The 22,200-nt window shown below is 42.8% G+C and overlaps 1 protein-coding gene across 1 annotated transcript; it reads right to left on the reverse strand.

Annotated features, from left to right (window-relative positions):
* Positions 1-288: 288 nt before the first annotated feature.
* On the reverse strand, positions 289-21,963 carry LOC119727731 (pre-mRNA cleavage complex 2 protein Pcf11-like). Its single transcript, XM_038199763.1, is given in 18 exon segments — positions 289-2,550; positions 2,791-2,826; positions 3,029-3,121; positions 4,241-4,341; positions 4,963-5,099; positions 5,251-5,337; positions 5,694-5,809; positions 6,709-6,818; positions 7,222-7,524; positions 7,527-7,720; positions 7,905-10,504; positions 10,835-11,147; positions 12,204-13,462; positions 14,484-14,954; positions 15,535-15,771; positions 16,425-16,610; positions 17,797-17,922; positions 21,670-21,963. Coding segments are annotated over 18 exon segments (7,920 nt in total). The 5' UTR covers positions 21,823-21,963; the 3' UTR covers positions 289-1,152.
* Between the last annotated feature and the right edge of the window lie 237 nt (positions 21,964-22,200).

Genomic DNA, 22,200 nt, shown 5'->3' on the forward strand with positions numbered 1-22,200 from the left:
AACTATCCTATCCTCTATAAAAAAAAAGTTCAGTTAAGTAAAACTGTACAAATTGTAATAAACTTACTAAGCGTACATTACATTACGCAGAGATCAACAAACAAAACCAGACTGCACATATTTGGTATATTTTGACAATTTTTGTTTTTATTCAGATGTACACTGTACTTTAAAGAAATAGTTTTTGAAAATTATTTTATATATATTAGAACTGATTCAAGGTAACGCAAGTTATCATGACAAAACGATTAATAATTATCAGTGAGGGAATGCAACTAAAGCCATCGAAAATCTCTAACAATCTGGAACCTTGCTTGATTTTTGCTTCAATTTTTTTCCCCGATTTAAAAACACCAGCAAATAGCATGGATAAAAATTTCAAAAATCAAAAATTATCGCGCAAGTAAAAGGACATCATAGGATATGAAACATTGGCCATTTTCATTAATGAGAATATTATTATGCATGTCAAGGACAAGAAGCAAAACATAAAGAGAGAAAGATATGCAACACCAAATATTTTACGTTGTTCCCACAAATTATTATAGACAAAAAATGACGATGAAAATCAAATGATCACCAGATACAATCCCATTAACCTTCGACATAGTACTTTCGACATTTATATAAACAAAAATAAAAACCAAGAAAAAGATAGTGATATGTCAATACATGTATTTTTTTTTTATTTGGTCTTTTTTTCTCTTCAAATTATGGATCAGAAGATCAAATATCACTCTGTTACCAAATCTTGAACACAAGTAGGGGGGGGGGGGGAGGAGGGGGCCATAAGCCTCCTCTTAGGAATGCACTGCCTGGTCAAATGAGCTGCTTCCAGTGGATATGTGACTGAGTATGTGAATGAATAATGTGACCAGAGGTTTGCATTGAAAAGCACTGGCTGTTCAAGTAGATACTCAACTCCTCACTCTACCCCCCTCAAAAAACAATCCGTTACAGACCCTTCCAAAATATTTTTGTTCTTTTTACAACTTGTTCCCTGTACATTTGTTAAACTACACTTTGTATTATGGGAGAACCGAGTCTCAAACTAACAAAAATCATTGGCGATTTTGCAATCTTTATACAGGATTTTAAAAAAATCAACCCTTGATTCAAAATATACTACACTGCTAATAGTTGGATTCGGGATCACCTAAAGAACATATCCCTCCGTCTCTGCATATCTGACCGAGTCCTCCCTATCACACTGATGGCCTGAATGTTCTGCACCTCGCTCACCACTGGGGTAGTCGTCGAGGACTGTTTCTCGCTCTCTGTCTGGCTTTCCGTATCGGGTGCCGTCACAGTGTCCACACTCTCTTTTGAGTCGGTACTGGGCTCTGGCAGTGACGCAGTTGGTGCCACAGTTTCTGGTTGGCTTTCTTTAGTTTCCGGATCTGGAGTAGGATTTTCAGAGATGGGTGTATCTTCGGCTGGCTTGGGCTGGGCCTCGGTACTGGCCTCTGCCTGCTCAGCACTGGGTGGTGTTTCACACGGCGGTTCCGCTTCAGTCGATTTTAGCTCGGCGGTTGCCGTTTCAGAATGCTGTACTTCGCCGGTTTCGGTTTGTACTGGTTCTGATTCTGTAGGAAGAGTAGGTGGTTCTTCTTCATCCCTGACTGGGGTTGAGCCCGTTGGGGACTGCCCCGGCGTTAGGCCGGGGGAAAACTCTGACGGGCTCTGTTCAGATATTTCTGGTTTTGCCTCGACAGTGGCTATGGTCTCTGAGGTTGTCTCAGCCGTGTTTTCTGGCTGTTCGTCTACTGGTTCCTGCTTCACGATTGTCTCTGCAGCTGATACACTCTCGGAAGTTGTTTCCACTCCTGGCGCTGGCTCAACCGCTGCAGTGTCCTGAGCAACAAGCTGTGCGTCTTCAACTTCCATTTTCTCCTCAACTGCTGCATCTTGTGGATGATTTTCAACTGCGTCGACCTCCATTTTGACTTCGGGGTCAACGAAAGGCTCCGCCTGTACTCCGCTTACCTCAGTTGGTTCTTGCTTTACAGTCACGCTAGGTTCAGCAACTGTAGCAGTCTCCATTGGTTGATCCACCTCTTCCGCTGCAGTTGAGCTCTGACTGTCATTGCTTGTGCTTGTCTCCATTTTAACAACAGTGTCTGCTGAAGGCTCGTAGGCGACTTGAGAGTCCGCTGACTGCGTGGTTGATGCACTGCTATCATTCAGTGGATCCGCTGATTTTTCTGCCGGCGTGGGTTTCAATTCCACAGCCGCTGAAGCGCTTTGTGGACTTTGGCTGACTTCTGGTGGATCAACTGGTTGAGCTGTTGACGTAGGTGGAGTAGTGGATGGCTTGACGTCACCTCCGACTTCTCTCTTTACGTCTGTTGTCTGGGCTGCTGACTGGGGTTGCTCAGCGGTCGGGGAGCTCGGCTCGTTGTTGTTGTCTTTCAGGTTCGTCAGCTTCTCCGCTGATTGTGAAGCTGCTGATGCACCTTTCTGAGAATACGCTGATAACGGACTCCACGTCACATCAAATGAACTGTTCAGTCCATCCTCGCCTGGGGTTGGGGTTTCCAGAAGAGCAGCCTGTCAAACAAAACAAAAACGCAAATTTTGAATCCTTTTTTTCTTAAATCATGAAGCAATTTTTATATTTTTGTTCAAATGCCAAATTTATACGCTGAAAGGTTTTGGGACTGTCATAATAGTATCCTAAGTTTGAAGTTTAACCAAGTTTTCTTTAAAGATTCTCCGTTCTTCTGTATTGTAGCGACAATAACAACAAATTTATTAATAATATTTGGAGACGTGTGGTCATCAACTTACGTCTTTTGCGTCCTCGTAACAGCCAGGGTGAAAGGTCTGAAATGTAACAAAAAAGAAAAGAGGATTTAATAGTCAACAACTACAGCAAGACATCTATACATTGCAACCCACTCAGATTTGTTATTTCAACATTTAAAAAACTTAATGAAACTTTCCCGAACTTGGTTTTCTGAGACAGTATTTCTTCAACTCGCGGTAAAGATATTCCTCGATGCTACAAATGAGTTAATAAACTTACCCTCCTGTTGAACCTGATGGCATCCTTCAACTTCCACACCTCCTCGTCCTCATCGAAGAACTGCTCAAACGGCTCATGGCACAGACTGCACATCTACAACACCAACAAAATGGGATAACAAGTATTTACATCTGTTCAAACATCTTAAGCTCACACTGCCCCCCCCCCTTTCCAAAAAAAGATGAAAAAAAAGAAAGGAAAAGCAGTGGAGGAGGGGGCAAAAAATAGGAAAATGGTGCAGAAAAACTCAGCAAAAGCCAGCCAAACCAACCCTAGGCAGCTGAACCCCCTCATGATCCAAACCTGGATCCGCCCACGAAAAGGTGTAAACCGAATAACGTAAGCCCTACTGGCATAAACCGACACATCGGCCGAGTTTTTAAAATGTACAAAAAATGATATCTACAAAATCCTCGCAATTGAAAAATGTGTAACCATCTCTCAACGTTGCAACAATAGGGGTAATCAGAACTCCCCTACACCACGCTCCGGTAATCAACAGAATAGAAGAGACGATTGCAACGCCTCCCCAAGAACCGGTCTGTTCCCGTCGCCCATTTTGAGCTGAGGAAGTGACCCGGATAGGTTGTGAAACTGTTTTCTTAACAAAATTCCTCAGTTCCCTTTCCCAGCCACTCCCCCTCCCCAGCCCCCAAAGGTGGAAATAAACCCAAACTACAGGGTGGTGCAAAAAGAAGGAAACCCACTTTTGACAGGAATTTTAACCTACTTACTTAACTTATCTGAACTGTTGTTTTTTTATAATGTATTGAAGTATAGCTCTTCACCCATATCTTTAAAACAATTGCAAGGATAGTGTTAGTATGCTAATTTGAATACAAGTCACTAAAATCACTGTTGTCCACATGTAAGTCTAGTGTAGTGTTTTTTTGTTTTCAAATCAAACTCCGGAGCTCAGTCAAGTGGATGGAATAAAGCCGTCCGTGGACAAACAGGTTTGGCACATGAACATTTTAAACTACCATATCTCAAAATATGCATTTGCAATCAGTTTTTCATCACTTATGTTTAAAGATCAATATTTTAATACCATTAATTAATATGCTCAACAAGTAGGTGAAAATTGCTGTCAAAAGTGGGTTTTCTTCTTTTTCAATTTTGCATCACCCTTTGGCTAAGCTCTCCCACCCAAACCCCTGGAACATCCAGTGATTTTTTTAGTTTGAAACTGATTTTCCTTTTACGACATACCTCATCGCCTTCAATGCTTGCATCAATGGCCACACAGTGCACACCGTCTTTGTCAGTTTGGTCATTCAACAACGCCAGGGACTCAAAGAAGTTACTCCTCTCTGCATTCAAAACCACCATTTCAAGAGAAAGAAAAGCATTATAGTCCATGTGGAATACATTTTGGAAGGCCAAGGGGCACTTGAAATAGTCTGGAAAATCTGAACTGAATGAGGGGCTGCATTTGGCGATAGGCGGGCGGGAACATCCGTGATTTTTTTGTTTACATTGGCTTATCTAGCTCCCAGACTTATTTACTTAAATTTCAATGGTTCTTGAGTCTGGAGTGCTGAATGGTAACACATAGCAGCTGATGTAACGCATGTACTAATGAAAAGATGTTTTCGTCAACTCGGCTGATTTTGAGGTAATGCTGCCTGCGCCTATCTGACCCTTTCAATGCTAGCTTGTAAACAATCACAGAGGCAAATGGCTTAAATTACATTTATTTAGGACAAAGGAATGTGACGCATAATTTAAACCAAACTAGTTTTACCAACATCAATTTTAATGAATTCCTTGATGCAGTATGGATCAATGCAAAAGATTTTGCAGGTTGTGAACAGATGAACTGAATTAGTCCTAACTTTTTCAGAACTGCTGTTGTAAAAAGCCTTCACTAAATCCTTCCCATGTGTTTAAAATTGAAAATATACAAATTATATTTACAGAGTTGGGCTTACCTTCCACCAATTCGTTGATTTCTTCAAAATTTAGCCACTGGTCCACCTCGTAGAACCACTTCCTGTTCTGGGCGGCCTTCATGCCGTCTTTGTCCCGACGATTTTGACGGAAGTGCCAGTCCAGATGCTTGCGATATCTGCGAGCCAAATGAAAAAAAAAATAAATAAATACATAAAGAAATAATCAATTTGAACAGTAAGAACACAGAGACATGCTAGAAGCATCATGTATTCATTTGCAGTTTTTATCTCCAAAAATGAATTGATAAAAATTTTACGGAAGAATACCTGTCCATTTCGTCGACAACAAAGCGCATACCGCAAGATGAACACTGCGTGCCTGTGTAGATGCGATTGATAACACCCTCGTACCGACTGAAACAAAGTGAAAGTTACAAAAGTATTAACTACAATGCCCTTGGGCACGCCATTTCACCCAAACTTGCCTCTTTCTACCCAGGAGTGTAAATGGGTACCGGCATTAGCTGGGGAGTAACCTGTGATGGACTAGCATCCCCTCCAGGGGGAATAGAGATATTCTCAGTTGTTTCATGCCACGGAAACCGGAGACAAACGCCGGCCTGAGGGGCCATATTGGCTTGTAACAGACTTACTTATAAACTAGCATTGTAGCAATGTACAAAAGACGAGTAACAGCAACAATTATTTTTTTCTCCATGTTCAAAGTCTTTCAAAGAATTGTTACTGTTTACCTGAGTATTTTCCCTTACCATTTGAGTTCCTCTGGGTAGAGTCCAAGCTCTGGTACAAACAGATCCTCATTCTCTGCAGGTTCAACGGGGTCTGGTTCCTCCTTGGGCCCTGTGGGGGGCGGCGTTTCTGTACCCTGCAAAGCCAAACCAACAACGACTGAAGTTTCTCAACAACTCCAATAAAAATATTTGATTGATTATAAATCACGTAGCCTTTTTGAGATACGGCACACGATAGCACTCATTGGTTTGGAAAAATGTCGGTAAAGACAAGAGTTTACCCCTTCCAAATAGCGCCCTCCTAATACGTCTCAATTTCTTTGCTATATTATAACGTACCTAGTCAGTTACCCTTTTGTGGTTTATTTGAAAATTTGGAATAAAAAGCTGTATCATCTCTGAGTGATTCCCATTTGCTTTCTCCCAGGTTTGCAGCATTGCTAATGTTGCTAGCATCGTGACTTTGGCTACATGACATATACAGGTTTATGGCTTCTGACTAGCACCCCTTGAACAAAGACATTGAACAAATTAGGGACCGCCAACATAGGGCTGGATAGCTCAGACGGTAGAGCACCAGAGCAGCAATCTAGAGGTCGCAAGCTCTAACCCTGTTCCAGTCAATCGTTTTGTTCAACTATAAAACAAATATACCTCAGAAAAATTAATAACTGAGCCTAATATTGACATCGGTGTTTGCGAGTTACCCACGCCACTTAGACAACCCTATGGAGTTTTTGTACACTGAGTTTTGTTTGTCTCAGATTTTGCGCCTTCCGCGTCCATCTGTATATCACGTAAATATTTCACAAGCTGAGTTGACGTGATTCTGACGCGATTCTACCGCGATAGGTTAATTATACGGGTTCTAAGGTGATCAGTCACTTTTAGCATATTCAGGAGTCCAGTTCTATAAAGTTCTAATTTAAAATCTCTATCAAACAGCATTTTGACGTTTTTTAAAAGGCTCTCTGAACTCACTTGTGCCGAACAATGCATTATTGGGAATGGCAAGTACCTTGTGATTACTTACCTGTACCACTGGTGAGTCGCTTCTAGTGGGGGGAAGGATTCCTGTTGACACCAGCTTGGCAAAGAGTGAATTGATGTCCAGAGGTGCTACGGGCGGAGGGGGTGGTGTTCCTGTCCAGACAGAGAATGAATCAAACAGGCTTCAGTTAAGTTAAATCCAGACTCTGCTTTAGCAATTCTGCAAGGTTGACCTTGACGGTTTGAAAGTGACTGTCCCTATGGAAGTTGGGAAACTTTTCTTTATGATCTCCGTCATTACTGTTGGCCACAAAGATCTATGTAATGGATTTTAGCACATCTGTCTAATTTACAATCTTTTCCAGCTTTTATTGCCTTTCAAGACATTTTCAGAGGTCCTCCAAATGGTCATTTAAGCTTAACTACAAAACTAATGTTTTTAGATTTTACAAGGACAATCACAAATGATGTTCGCTTTTCCTTTCCACGTCTTTTAGGTTTAAAACGATCAAAATGTAATAATACAGCATCGCAAATTTAACTGAATACTACTAACCTTGAGGATTGTCTGGCCGAATAAGGTGTGGTGCTCCCATCAAAGCAGGATTAGGCATCCCAGGAGGAGGTTGAGAGAAGCCCCTCAGGTCCAACAGCTGCTGGCCTTCAAACTCTGGCCTAACACCCGGGGCGTGCTGGGGGAAGCCTTGCGGCATACCAGGTACAAACACGGGCCTCTGCTGCCCAGGGACGGCCATCATCAGTCCGCCTGGCTGCCCAGGGTTGAAGAAAGTGGGCCTAGGAGCATTCACATGAAGACCTGTCGTCTGGATCATGCTGCTTGGAGGGATGACGCTGCTTGGGGATTGATTCCCTGCCCAAGGATGGGAACCATGCCGAGGTTGGGCACTCCAAGGCCTGGAGGAATATTTATGGCAGGGTTTATGGATGGTAGAAGCAGAGCCCCGGAATGAGGTACAGACACTAAGGGTTCTGTAGATGCTGGAGGTTTACCATGAATCTCCACTGGCAGGGATACTGTTAAATGCTCTGCAGACCTGTCAAGACAAATCAGAGAAAATATTAGTAAAATCTAGAACCTTGGAACAAACTTTCATTACAGAATTTGCAACAGTTGATAATTCAATTATTTGTTAGTTAAAACTGTGTCAGTTTTAAATTGGATTTTTGAACTTTTTTATTTAGCAGATTTTAAGGTCACAATTGGGAGCAATAACTTACTTTAGGTCCTTCAGTTGAGACAGGCGATCATCCTTGTCCGTTTGGGGCAATGGTCCAGGGCCCTCCCTGGCAGGTCCTCCTCTTGGCGGACCTCCAAATCTCTCCATGGGCAATGGGGCTTCTCCAGGGAAGTCTGTTGTTAAAGGTCTTGGTTGCATCTCCTTGGGTGGTACAGGATATCTTTCTTCTCTGGGATCACGCAGAGGGCCATGTGGATCACGTGGAGGGCCATGTGGATCACGTGGTGGGCCATGTCTCGGGTCCCAATCTTCCTCAAAATCTCTAAGGGGGCCATCTCTTGGTAACGGTCTAGGGGGACCTTCCCTAAATGGTTCACCTCTTGGCGGGCTCCTCCTGAAGGGACCATCTCTTGGTTGACCTCTAAACGAGCTGTCTCTAGGAAGACCATCTCGGAGTGGACCTTCGAATGGAGGACCTTCCCGGATCAGGCCTTCTCTGAACGGTCTTTCATGGGGTGGCAGTCGTCCTTTGAAGGGCTCATCTCCTGGTGGAACATCTCTAAGAAGGCCTTCTCTTGGTGGACTACCCCTTGGTGGGCCATCCCTGAATGGACCCTCCCTGGGAACCCTTCGACTGAATGACCCATCTCTAGGTGGCCCATCTCTGAACGGCCCATCTCGTGGTGGTTCATCTCTAAACGGCCCATCTCGAGGTGGCCCATCTCTGAATGGCCCATCTCGAGGTGGCCCATCTCTGAACGGCCCATCTCGAGGTGGCCCATCTCTGAACGGCCAATCTCGAGGTGGACTTTCTCTGTATGGGCCCTCTCTCCGAGGTTCATCTGGCAGCATACCTTCTCTTGGGGGACCACCTCTAAACAACTTATCCCTAATTGGGCCGTGTCTTGGATGTCCTTCTCTGAATAAGCCTTCCCTTGGATGACCTTCTCTAAAAGGTCTTTCTCTTGGTATGTCATCCTCATATGTGTTCCATTCTGGAGGGCCCTCTCTGAATGGACCTTGTCTTGGCGGTCCATCTCTGAAGGGGCCATCTCTGAATGGACCTTCTCCTGGATGAATATCTCTAAAATGGTGTTCTCGACCATTTTCATCTCTGAAGAAGCCTTCTCTTGGGGGACCCTCTCTAAATGGACCATCTCTTGGACCTCCCCGTAGTGGACCTTCTCTTGGTGGACCATCCCTGAAAGGCAATTCCCTTGGAGGGCTTCCTCTTGAAAGATGATCCCTCGGGGGTTCTTCCCGGAAAGGTCCTTCCCCAGGTGGTCTATCTCTAAAAGGACCCTCTCTAGATAGTTCATTAGGATGTCGGTCCATGTATGGGTGATTTCTTGGCATGGATTCTCGATATGCATCTCTTGAAGGAAAATCTCCCAATCTTTCATCTCTCAATTGGCCTTGTCTTGGAGGCATATCTCTTGGCTCCATTTCAGGGGGACCTTTACGAAGTCTTGGATCCCTCGGAGGACCTTCTCTGATTTGATCCATTATTGGTGGACGATCCCTGCGTATGCCCTCTTTGTAAGGACCATCTCTCGGTGGACCATCTCCAGGAGGCCCTTCTCTAGGTTGCATTCTGCCTCTTTCAGCACGGTCTTGATTGACTTGATGTCCTGGACCCTGACGCTCATCACGATCTTTTCCAGCCGGGAATAAGTCCTCTAAATCATCTGCTTCTCTGAATGGAGCAGGAAGCACATTAGCTGGTTCATTATCTGTTGAATTTCGGCGCTCGTCCATGTCCATCAATGGTTGGACTTTCTTCTCATTGAAAACTGGGGGTTTTATTTCAAGATTCTCCTCAAATGCTGAGACTTCAACGTGGACCTCAGCTTCATTGCCTGCGCCCTTCTTTTTCTTCTTCTTGTTTTTCTTCTTGCCTTTACCCTTTCCAGCCACACAAGTGTCTTTTGTTTCAATTACCTGTGGTGCAATGGTCTTAGTCTCATCTGAGACAGGAGACTCTTGGTCTTTAGACACCATTGCAGGCTTGTCTTCCTGCCCAGACAGATTGGCTTTTTCTGGAGTCCCTTCAACAACTGTTTTGGTCACTGCATCGTTGCCACGTTTTTCCTCAGGCTCCGGTGACAAGGGACTCTCAAGTGGTACCGACTTTCCTGTTTTCAAAATGGACTTGAGAGGTGCTGATGGGAGCACATTCTTAGCAGGCGGGCCTCTTACTCTATCGTCACGATCCTTATGGACGGGATTCCTGGTCCTTTCATCCTGGTCAGTACTGGGCAGCTTCAACTGCTCATCTGTGTGTGGTTTTGCACCCGATTTCACTGGGTCCTCGCCTCTAGACTTGGACATTGCAGCATGCATCGGGTGTGCGGGGTCAAAGACTCTCATGTCCACATCCTGAGCCGATGACCTCCTGTGGTCTATGTCCTTGTCTGGTGGCCACACGCCACCTTGCCTGTGACTTGTATGCCAACTCGGATGATGACGCATTTCGGGATCATCCGGGTAGTGCTTTCTGAAAGGCGGATCATGGGGGTGCTGCTGCATGTACTCATCGTCCTTCTGTTGTCTCTGGATTTGGTGCAACTCAAACAACTCCCGCAAAAGCTCTTGATGCTGCTGGTGGGTCAGCTCGCCAGAATGGAGTTGCTTTTCTGCCTGCATTTGAACAAGGATGTTGGACAAAGTGATCTTGTTAAAAAAGAAAAGGCCGTAAAAAACTCTTTGCACAACTTATGCCAATGCAATTAAACTCAATAAACCCAAACTACAGTTGAAATTTTGGCTCAAGTCTGAAATAAATATCTTTCATTTTTCACTCCAAATTATCTATCCTCCCAAAGAATTCAAGAAACATAAGGCAAAGTTGGCTTACAATTTGCTGGTCTTAAAGTGGATATGGAGAAACACCATCAATGGGTGTTTAAGCCAGCACACAAGCCCAGTTCGTTCTTAAGGGTACTTCCATTATACCACCTCAGCGCTTACCTGCTGTAAAATGAAGGCATGCTTTTCCAGCGACAACTCCTTTGGAATGTGGACGTTCGGGTCAATGCTGAGTCTTCGTCTGGACGGCGGCCTGTCCCGCCATCCTCCAGGAGGGGACATCATTTCTCTCTCATGCTCCAGTCGATCACGGGGATGAGGATGGTCTTTTCTCCATCCACCAGGCTCAACGGCCAGGCGTGGCGGTGGAAGTTCCATCAGTGGGCGCGGTCGCGGGTGCTTATCGCCTGATTTGTCTTCGCCTTTGGCCTTCTTCTCCTTTTGCTGATTGTCCTTGTCTTTAGTTTCAGGATCCCTGATAAAACGGTTAAATTACAGCAAAATACATTAATGTCAAAATCACATGGTTAAAGTTTGACTACAATATTTCAGTCCTCTTGTACGTGTAATAAATATTGGATGGCTTTGAGGGGGATACAAGAATATATTGCATGAGCTGTAACAATATTGCTCGAGTCAAAGACAAGTGCAATATTGTTATAGCGAGTGCAATATATTCTTGTATACCCCGAAAAAAAGCCATCCAATATTTTTATTATTGTTTATATCAGGCTGTCTTGATCCGAAATAAATAAATTTTATGTCGCTGTCTTGTAAAAATTGCCAACTGCCGACCGCTTTCTCAGTAACAAAATACGAGCTCGTGAAAGCTTTTCCAGCATCTCTAAATCTTTCAGTAGCTTTTTCTCAGGCAGATATCATCACGGAATATTTACTAGTGTCATCTTGGTTGCGTTCTAGGTATTTTCCTTTAAACTTTCTTTAAATTCTTCTTCAGAAACTGAAGCCAACATCACGCCGCTTGAAGCAGCGATTTTTTTTTTACAAAAACTTAGTATCGAATTCTACGGTCTTGATTGTGTGGGAACCAGCAAATTTGTTAAAAAGCCCGGATGAACACAATATCTCCAATAATATTGTCCTCATCCGGATACTTTTACTGATATATTACAGTCACCTGGGACATTTTTTAGCATACAATAGGCCGATATATTTTTACCACTGAAAGCATGATATCAATAATAATATATCTTATGGCCTTCAAACTGTAAACCTAAAAACTCATGTGCAAAAGCAACAAACACTACATATTTATTTGCCTTCAGTGCATGACCTAATATGTTTATTTATGAACATTTTAGTTGATTGGGTGGACTGTGACAAAAACGGAAAGGTTTTACTCTACTAAAAGTGGGATATTATGGAGTACTTTTAAAAACTCAATACTTCATGAGCCATCAAAACTTAAATAAAAGACCATTTCCTCCAGTTTGCTTGGTGTAGATTAGCCACACCAAAACTTCCTGCAACCTTGTGCTGTAAAAAAAAACACCACCAAATTCTGACTTACTTTTTGGGAGGTGGTGATTTGTCCGGTGGCGTTTCTTCGTCCAACCGCGGTCGCTTACTAGGTGCCTCTTCTTTCAACTGGGTTTCTTTGTCAGTTTCATTATCCGGAGAAGGTGACCTTCTTTTCTCTGATTTCCCCTGATTCAGTTTGTTCTCTGCTTTGATATCTGGCACGTTTTCTTTACTACTACGTCTCGATTTCACCCGTTCATCAATGTCTTTCTTGCAACTTTCATCAGTGTCTTTCTTGCGGCCGTCGTCTTCTTTCTTGCGACTGTCAGGGGCCGGTTCTGGTTTCTTTTCCTCCTTTGTTTCTTTGACAGGGCGAGGCAAATCCCGACCAAATTTGTCCACCTTTGGGTCTGCACGTGAGGTTGCGCGACTCTTATCGGATCCACGTGGGGAGCGTGATCTAGAAACTGGTGATCTTGATCGCGAGCGAGACCTGTTGGATCTGCGTCTGGAGATCGCCAGCCTGGATGGTTCCCTGGAGCCGCCGACCCTGTCTTTGGGTCGGTCATGGTAGTCTCTGTCCCGTTCCCTACTATCCCGTTCCCTGCTGGACCAGCTATCTCTTTTATCAAAGTCCTTCTTGGAGTCCCTGCTGGTCCTTCGCTCTGGTTCCCGGGAGCTTCTGGAGTCTCTGCTTTTGCTGTCGCTTCTGTTATCCTTCTTCTCGTCACTTGAACGGCGGGGTGATCGATCGTTGGATTTCGTGTCCTTTGATTTATCTTGTTTGGCAACTACCTCTGGTTTGGGCTTCTGGCCCTCTGATTTAGACTCCGTTGCTTTTGTCTCTTTCGGCTTGACCTCTGATTTTGAGTCATTCTTGTCGCTTGGCTTTGTTTCTGGCTTATTGTCGGGCTTTGTTTCTCGTTTCTGGGCAGCTTGCTGCTTTGTGTCTTTGGCTTTACTGTCTTTAGCAACCTTTCCTTTGGTTGGCGACTTGGGAGTTGGTTTGGAGCTAGGCTGTGATGGTGCGACAGTGACCACGCTTCTCAGTTGCTGATTAGAAGTGGCCTGTGAGGTGTCTTTTAAGGTAGCTTGAGGCACGGACGGTGGATTGGCGACTGCAATGGCAGGTGTCTGTGCTGTGCTTTGGACCGGGGGTACAGTGGCAACAACTGGAGCAGCTTGAGCAATAGATGCAGGAACGGCGGGGGTGGCATCTGCAGCACCTCGAATCCTTGGATCACGACGAGCAAGTCTGGGATCACGAGCAATGCGAGGGTCTCGGGTAACCGATGCCGCCTTAGGGCCCTAGACGTCAAACCATTGAAAAAAAAAGGATTTTAAAGTTTGGAAAATTGTGATATAGATCAAGGCATTTTTGAGATCTATAAAATAACAATGCTGGAAGAAAGTCACACCCCTTTTTATAACTTTGCTTGAAAGTTCTCAAGTACATTGTGTAACTTTATAGAACTCTTCATTTTCAAAGAGACAAAACAGGATAAAACGTCCTATAGACACTTTTTTTTTTTTTTCACCAGGTCAAGTTTCATCCATTTTCCGAGCAGAAAACATTGCTTAAAATTCTGGGAAATAGCATACAAAGACTGACAACCAATCCAAATGCTAAATGTGTCAATTAAAGATATAGTCCATCATTTGTAATTTGTGCATTTTGTTCGTTTAAAGCAACAAAAGTGTTCAAAATCTAATGAAGGATACTGAACAACTAACCTGATGAGGTTTCAGTTCAGCTTCAGCTGTATATTCCGAGAAAAACAGCATTCTAGGATCTCAATTTCAAATCAAAAGTTGCTGAATCATGTTTTGAATTGTTTTGAATTGCAGCTATACGCGATGTCGCGCACTGATCCGACGAATTATAGCAACCGCGCGCGCCTGTGCGTCGTGCCAATGCTTGCGCACGCTGCGCCGAATAACAAAACAAACTACTAATTTAAATTTTCCTACGGTTAAGACGCACCGTTGGAAAGGCCTTCTTTCGTTGATTACTTCAAAATGATAGCTTGCCAGAAAGATTAATTTCACAGGGAGTTTAGTCCACTTACTATCTTTCAACCAAGTATGTTTTTCAACAATATTACGCCAGTTACTTTTTCGGATGGCTGCAAATGATGGACTATAGCTTTAAATATTTCAAATTGATGTGCTGTACATGTATTTCCATTACAACCCTGCTTACTGGAAAGTGGCCACCCAGCAAGCTAGCATACTTTACTAACAGCTACAATGTAAGGCCACTAGGAATTATGTTAGTAAATGAAGGTAAAAAAAGACCAGTTCAGCAAAATCTTCAACCACGACTCACCTGTTGGGCTGGTGGAACCTGTTGGGCTGGTGGTACCTGTTGCATTGGGAGAACAGGCTGCATGGGCGGTGCAGCCTGCGGGTTAACCAAACCCAATGGCGGCACGGGTGGCGGCGGCAAATACACTTGCTGCGGTTGCCTGTGACGTTGCTGCTGCTGCTGCTGCTGCTGGTTGTGCATGGGCATCATAGATTGGTCATGAACCATCGGCATAGGGGGTCCGGGGCCATTGTGACCTGGAAGCATGGGCGGTCCGTTGTTTCCAGGCAGCATGGGTGGTCCACCGGGCCACATGAGAGGTGGTTGCTGAGGAGGGACACCTGGCCAGGTTGCTGCAGCGGCAGCTGCTGCTGCTGCGGCTGCCTGCTGTTGCTGCTGTTGAAGAGATTGCTGCTGTTGAAGGGACTGCTGCTGCTGAAGGGCTTGCTGCTGGAATAAGAGCTGCTCATTTTTCTGCTTGAGCTCAAGAGCCTAAAAAAAAATTACGCAACAATGCCGAGTAAGTTTCAGAAGGAAGCTTAGATAATGAAACACAAATAACAACTCTCACCTTGCAACTGCTGACGGACCAAATGTCCATCAACCTGCTGAAACCTTTAAAGTTATTGACAATTTGACATGACATTTAAACTGGGACAAATCAAACTCAACTGGAAGGTACAGGTAAAGCATTACATTGAGAGGCAGGGAGTGGGAAGAAAGTGCACCTACATCAGACTAATGGACATTTCTGCACAACCATGGGTCTTGGCCAGTGTTGAAGTCAAGACCCTGCAAGACCATCACAAGACCATCACAAGACCTTCAGTCTCAATTCAAGTCACAAGCTATTCAAATGAACTGCAACAAAGGCATTCCTTTGTCACTGTTACTTGTGGCTGGTCTTGTGGCTGGTCTTGTGATGGTCTCGACTACAACACTGCTCTTGGCTGGACAAAAGATCATGAGGTAAGATTTAATTTATTGGTCTATTCGGGACAAAGGCCTGTCCTGTCTCAAAGTTTCAGGAGTTTTTTTTTATTCAAACTGCCAACGGATGGCAAATACGGACCTGTTCCTCCAGCTTGCTCTGGGTCTGCTGCAGCTCAAACTCCAGCCGCTTCTTCTGCAGGTCCAGCAGCTGCTCCTGCTTCTTGATCAGCTGCTGCCTCATCTCCATCTCCTGCCGCTCGCTCTCTTTCTTCTTGCGCTCGGCCAGCTCCACCGCTGTCAGCTGTATGCTGGTGGTGGTCAGTTGGGTAGCGGTGGCGGCTGGCTGTGATGTCTTGGGCGTAGCATCGGCCTGGGGCTTTGGGGTATAGGGAAGAGAGCAACTGGGTTAATTAGCTGATCTCAATTCTCAGATCTTGAAACCCTAGTTTAACGGCAGTGGCACGGCCAGATTTTTTTGGAGGGGTGGGGGAGGGCTGAGGTGGGAGGGGGTAGGGTGGGTGGCCAGCATCCCTTAGGAGACCTCTTCCACTTTCAAGGCACAACTTTTTGGTTCAACTCAAAGCAGCCAAGGGGCCATTGTGATGGTGGTAAAGGGGTAGGGAAGGGGGGGGGGGGGAGTTGGGTTATGCAACCCCCCCCCTTCCACAAACAGCCTAAGCCAATATTTTACCTTGCAAAAAAAATGCCATTCTTTATTAGGACGACGGGGTGAATTGCTCATCTAACAGTTTTGTGGCCACCTGTCGTGTACAGTGACCCGTAACTGCCCCAGTGTCGCAACAAAGAATTTGGTTTTCTTTCAGTTCACTGTAATCCCCTCCACATCAGATTGTTTTTAATTATATTGTAATATAATACTTGAAACCAGAAAGAAGGGGGCGGAGCATAGAATATGGAGGGGGCGATTTCAACTTTTTTTTCCCTTTCGGAAACAGAAATACCAACACTTTTCCCTTTTAAATCCAAATCATACACTTAAAAACGAAGTACAAAATCAAAGTAACTCACCTTTTTAATAAACTTGGGGTTGACATGAATAGCTGCTGGCTGGGTGGCGGTGGGGTCAGCAACCACTGGCCATGCCGGGTCCAACTCCTTGACCTTGAGGTCCATGGCGTACAGCTTCTTGGGGTTGAAGAAGCTGGCCCAAGTCATCCGCAGTTTGAAAAGGGACTGTCTGGTTTTTTCGTCGACCTGGCATTCATTCACAATGGGCAAATAGGTGAAGGTCAAAGGGGTACAAATTTGGTCATCTTTACACAATAGCTAAATATGGCCAAAGCCAAACTGTTTGCTAGCTTGAGAAAAGTTTTTTTTCTTAATTTTTTAGAGGGCTTCCCTTTTGAGGCATGAACTTGATTTCTCTGGAAGACGAGTTTGGGTGGGTTTTTTTTCTGTGATGTTTTCACAGATCAATAGAGTTTGCAACTTGCAAGGCCAAGGAAGGGAGTGCCTTCCAAAAAGGTCAGAGATCCAATGAAATGTTATTCTTATTCTAAGACCCCTTCTCTCACAAAACTCTGCCAGCATTGTCAGCGCTTTTTTATCTTTTTTTTTTCCCCGGGGAGAAAATAGGAATTTTATGGGGTTACGAAAGTTTGTGCAAAGTGCTGGAAATGTAACCTTGTGGTGATAGGAGTTGGGTTGTGAGGTTTAAGGGGGGGGGGGGGTGTTGATCAATGTGTCTAGGATCTTTCCCAAGTTCTACATTTTAAACCCCTTTCCTAACTCTTCCCTACCCAAAAATTTCCCATGCTTCCCTTCCAACAAGATGCTCAGCGACAGTCACAAGAGTGTCTACAAAGATTAGGTAAGACTCGCCAAAGCTTAAGTGGGACAACAAATATCGACCATAAAAGTGGACATGCTAGCACAGGTTTGACAAAATGGGGAAAAAACTACATAGAATCAGCCACTTCATCAACTCAGAATAATATCCTTTTTTACTTCTTTTCTGAGTAGGGGAAGGGGGTAGGTTTTTGGGCCCGTTTTATTGACAACTTGGACAATTTTTGTTCCCTAAAGCAGTCACGAAAATAAAGTATGAAGTACAGGTATGTCAAAACGCTACCCTCTTCCCCATCTGATCAGACTTTATAAACATAACTAAAATAAAATCACTTTATTTGACAAACAAGTCCAAAACGCTGGTTACTGCACTATTAAAAATGGTTAAACATTAAATACCAAAGTATAAAAGATAGTGCTTAAACTTTAAACAAAAAGTTAATATTTATAACTACAGTTACAACTTGTGATTTTTTTACTTACAAACAAAAAGCTGTTCAATCATTCACATCTTCTCAGTTCAAAGATGCTTTAAATAATTATGTTACAAAGAAATTTAAGCTGTAACCATAAGTTGCCACAGATGTCTAACCTTTTCAAACACACTGCAGAATGTCTGTACAATATTCGGGGTAAACGCCTCGAGATAAGCACCCTTCATGTTCTTGATGATCGAATCCATGAGGTACAGGACAGGTAGTTTTTCAGAGGGTTTGGCCTGCACAGACGAGGTGGGAGGAAAAAGTGGTCAACTAAAGCCCCTCTCACACTTATTTAAGAATATCCTACCGCTGCTTCTAAAATAAGGGGAAAGCATAACGCAGGGAAACAAAAATCGGCTTCAAAGTCATTCAGCGTCAAGTCTTTGATTGATTGAAGTTGCAAATTAGTTGCGGGATCCGACTTGATCAAGCGATGTCAGCGACTTTAACTGAGTAATGGACGTGGTGACATTGAGTTGGGGCAAAGTTAATATGCCAAACTCCATTTACATCACTTTCACATATCATGTGTTTCTGAGCATTCATGAGCATTTTTCGAAAACTTTGCAATGTCACTTTTTGAATAAAATTGACACCACAATTTCTCACATTTATACAATTCACTTAGCAGCTGAAGTCATGCTTTTCGCTTATCTTTCTCACCTATGAAGACCCAGTCAATTAGTGGACAGTAATTTGACTTGAGTTAAAATAAATTCATTGACTGTAATGTTCTCGAATCACGACTTACGTAAAAATTGCAACTCAAATCAATCTAAGAGATTTTGACATTTCTTTTTGACTTGTTTTTCTGTTCCAATTCTGGGCCGCTTTTTTTTTCTTAGATTGAGATTTTTTTTTTTTCAATGAGTTTTTCTTTCCAAGTGTGAAAGTGACTTTTAAGTACAGCGAAGAGAAAAATAATTTCTTGGTATCCTGCATCAAAGAAAATACATACATGGTTATTCATATGATGGATCGAGTCATTTGAAAATTCAATCTTCGTCCACTTTGACTAATATAAAATTGCCAAATTGATCAAAAAGTAATTGAAAGAAGTCTAGATTGGGGAAAAACTTCTTTTTTTTGGACACTGCAACACGTGACAATTGAAGGTACTTTCAAAGTAAAAACAAAAACATTTTTATATTGTAAAAATTGTTTCGAGACAGAAGATGCTATAGAAAAAAGTTGGAGATGAAATTAATTGGAAGGAGTGTTGATCAGAAAGGATGCAAGCCAAATCGCCTATCAACATTCTTATTTTTTTACAAAAGAACCAAAATTTCAATGCATATTTGATGCCAAAGAGAACTTTACAGGATTAGATTCCTCATTATTTACACAAGTTACAGGTTTCTTCCCAATCAAATGCTTAAGTCAGATGATTGGGATGGACCAGGCAGGTCAACTTAAAATTGGCACATTTCTCATTTGAAGCCATTTGCATTCATAGCCACCTAGGCTTCCAAAACAATGGAATATTACTTTACCAGCTTTTCCAATTCTCTTTTTTTTTTTTTTTTAGCAAATCCAACAATCATCCTTTTTTCTTACAAATTTAAGGAACTGAATTAAAATTTGCAGATGTGGCTGGTTTTTTGTGTGTGTGTGCAGCTGCTTGTCTACTAGCAGGTTGTCTACAAGTACCCCCCTACCCCCCCCCCCCTCTCAATAGTGGTACTGACAAAGTGCATTAATGAGCGCCACTGCTGCTGGGCATCCATGCTCGGGCGCACTCCTCCGATACAATACAGGGGTGCGAGTGACCTCTGACAAAAATAGCTGAAAACAGCTGAAAAAGGTGTGATACTATGGGTTGGGTGAACATTCCGAAAGTTGGTTGCATACACTCGGGGCAATACGCACTAAGGAATATTTGTCCTTGTACGCAGTATATTCCTGGTCACAGGGCCATCTACCGCTTCTGCAAGAACGCCATAGGCACTTCGCAAAACCTTTTTTATAAATTCAACTTGGTTACATTTCAAAATATTTTGACATATTCAATATTCAAGAGGTGCGAGTCTCTTCTATATTTAAAACCTCTCCTCGATGGACTGTTGTAACATGTACAGTGTTCTGAAAGGCAAACCCGATTAATCCTCTCTTGCACATTGCCGCAATTCAAAGCATTTATGTGCTGGTCGAAGCACAGAGCTGTCCAATTTTACATGAGGGGCGGTTGGTTGGATCAAAGCTTTTGCTTTTTTTGGGGGGGTGGGGCATTAGAATTTCAGGCAATTTGGTGTTCCTGATGACAAGTTTCATCTTCCACGTGGTCCCAGTTGATGAATCGGCTCTCCCACTTCTTGTCGATCCTGGAAAAGCTGGCATAAAGGTGACGTCCGTCACTCATCCATCAGGGGCACTGCACTCCACATCTCGACCCATCAGTGGCTCGCTAGTGACGTCTCCTCCATATGACCAGTTCTATTTTCTTAGGCATGAATCAAGTTTGTGGCAAGATTGCCCTGCATGGTTCATATTTGTTCATTTCACCTAAGCCACCGCACTCGTACGCATCGCACAAAACCGAAGAAAAAAATAAAGATCAAGCAGCGCCAAGACTTAGACAGGAGACAAAGATCAGAACCCGAGGGGAAAAGTTTTGCAAATGTTTTGAATGTTTTTCCCAACTGTTCCCGACTTTTCACACTCATGAATTGAAGGTGTCTCCGTTTTACATCTTAGCACTGCAACATCAACATAGGCACACAGTCAATACATTCACAAGTACCGCGCAGGCATTTGAGGCTAGTTCATTTGAGAGCTAGGATCCAGTTCTTTTTTCCATCAATTTCCTTTTTTTAAATTACTGAGACGTGGGGGATAATGTAGACGTTTTCAACGCGAAGGCAACAAAAATGCAGAGAGGGGAAACCGGGCTATTTGTTTTCAGAGGCAACTATACTTGAATTGTTTCACAACGCAGCCATTGTCAACATGTAACTTGTCAGGCTTAATTTTATATCATACAGTATAAATAATTATTTGTGCAAAAATTAACAATTTCCAAGCTGACATTTTTCGGCAAAAGAATTGCAACTTTAAATACAGAACATTTTAGTGCACTTTTGTAGACTTTTTGTACATAAAACTTTACTTGATCATTTAGCCTGATTTTTAACACCATAAAAACACCTATAATCAGCATCACCATGGCAACAAATCATCTTAAATTTCTGTTCAGACTTCAGATGCAACTCTGACATTATAAATGAACACATCAGCCACACTTGATCGAGCAGCATCACATTTTATTATTCAACTATTTCTCAAACTTTTGAAAACACATCTGCCATTTATCTGCCTTTCAACATCTTTAATCGTTAAATAATGGTAGAGGCTGGATTATCTTTACGAGTAAAATATAATTTTCAATGCAGTAAAACAGATGTTATTTCTAAACCCAAACAGTGACCTCATGTGAACTCTTTCTGAAACCCCTACGACGAGTTATTACTAGCCTATAATCATCAAAACTGGCTACATTTCTGGAATTCTTCTTCCTACCAACTGTATCTTTAGAATTAAAATTGTTTGAATAACCAGAGCAAGAATAAGTTTGAAATGATGGCCGATAAATTGTCCAAAAAAATGTAGCCCTCCCCCCCCCCCCCCCAAAAAAAACAAGTGAATATTCTTGTTGAGTTGTTCTTAGTTGAATTTTAAATAATTTTTTCCCATAAATCTTAAAAACATGATAATTATCTTAATGTTACTACGGTTGTTAGAGCTTATAATGTTAAAACAATAGGGGCCTACACATGAAAAATCAAAACTATCATCCAAATTTAGAGCAAGGTTGAAGGGCGCCCTCATTCAAAGAGATTTTTGGTCGCCATATTGAATTTTCAGAAAGTCAGAAACCCAACGAATATTCCTGAAATTTCATCATAATGGACACCGCCAAATGTGCAGATATTACAAAAATATCATTCTAGAATTAATATAGACGTGATCTATTCAAATCAAGTAACCTTCTGTAGTCGGGATTCGATGACCTCAACGATTGGCTTCGCGTATTTCACGTTCTCTTCGGCTAACATCGTCAACATGTTGATCAGCGGTTTACTGTTGAAAGTCAGGTCGGACAACGACGCCTCGTACTCTCGTTTTACTGCCTCCGCCATGATGAAAACCCGTTGAGCCTAGGCTATGAAGTGGCGAGAAGCGTTTCAATTAGAGGAAAATGGGAAAACTTTAGAAAACCATGAAAATTTGCGAGAAATATGGGGGATGTCGAGTGGCCGAGCCACGCCACTCAACGAAAAAATCCGTATTACGCCCGTCGCACTGACAAAGGCTTAGGCTATTTTACGCGATACCGGATTGGACAATTTCTTTAAAATAAATTTACATTGAAGATCAATTTTACTGTATTCTAATATCTTTTGTAACAAAAAAAAGTCTTTCAAAATAAAATATATAATCTAAGATATTATTATATCTCTATTTCGATTTAAATTCCATTTTTTTTTTAATTATTCATATAATGTTGTATTTAAAAA

Source organism: Patiria miniata, unplaced genomic scaffold (assembly GCF_015706575.1).
Source record: "Patiria miniata isolate m_02_andy unplaced genomic scaffold, ASM1570657v1 HiC_scaffold_20, whole genome shotgun sequence".
Classification (NCBI taxonomy): domain Eukaryota; kingdom Metazoa; phylum Echinodermata; class Asteroidea; order Valvatida; family Asterinidae; genus Patiria; species Patiria miniata.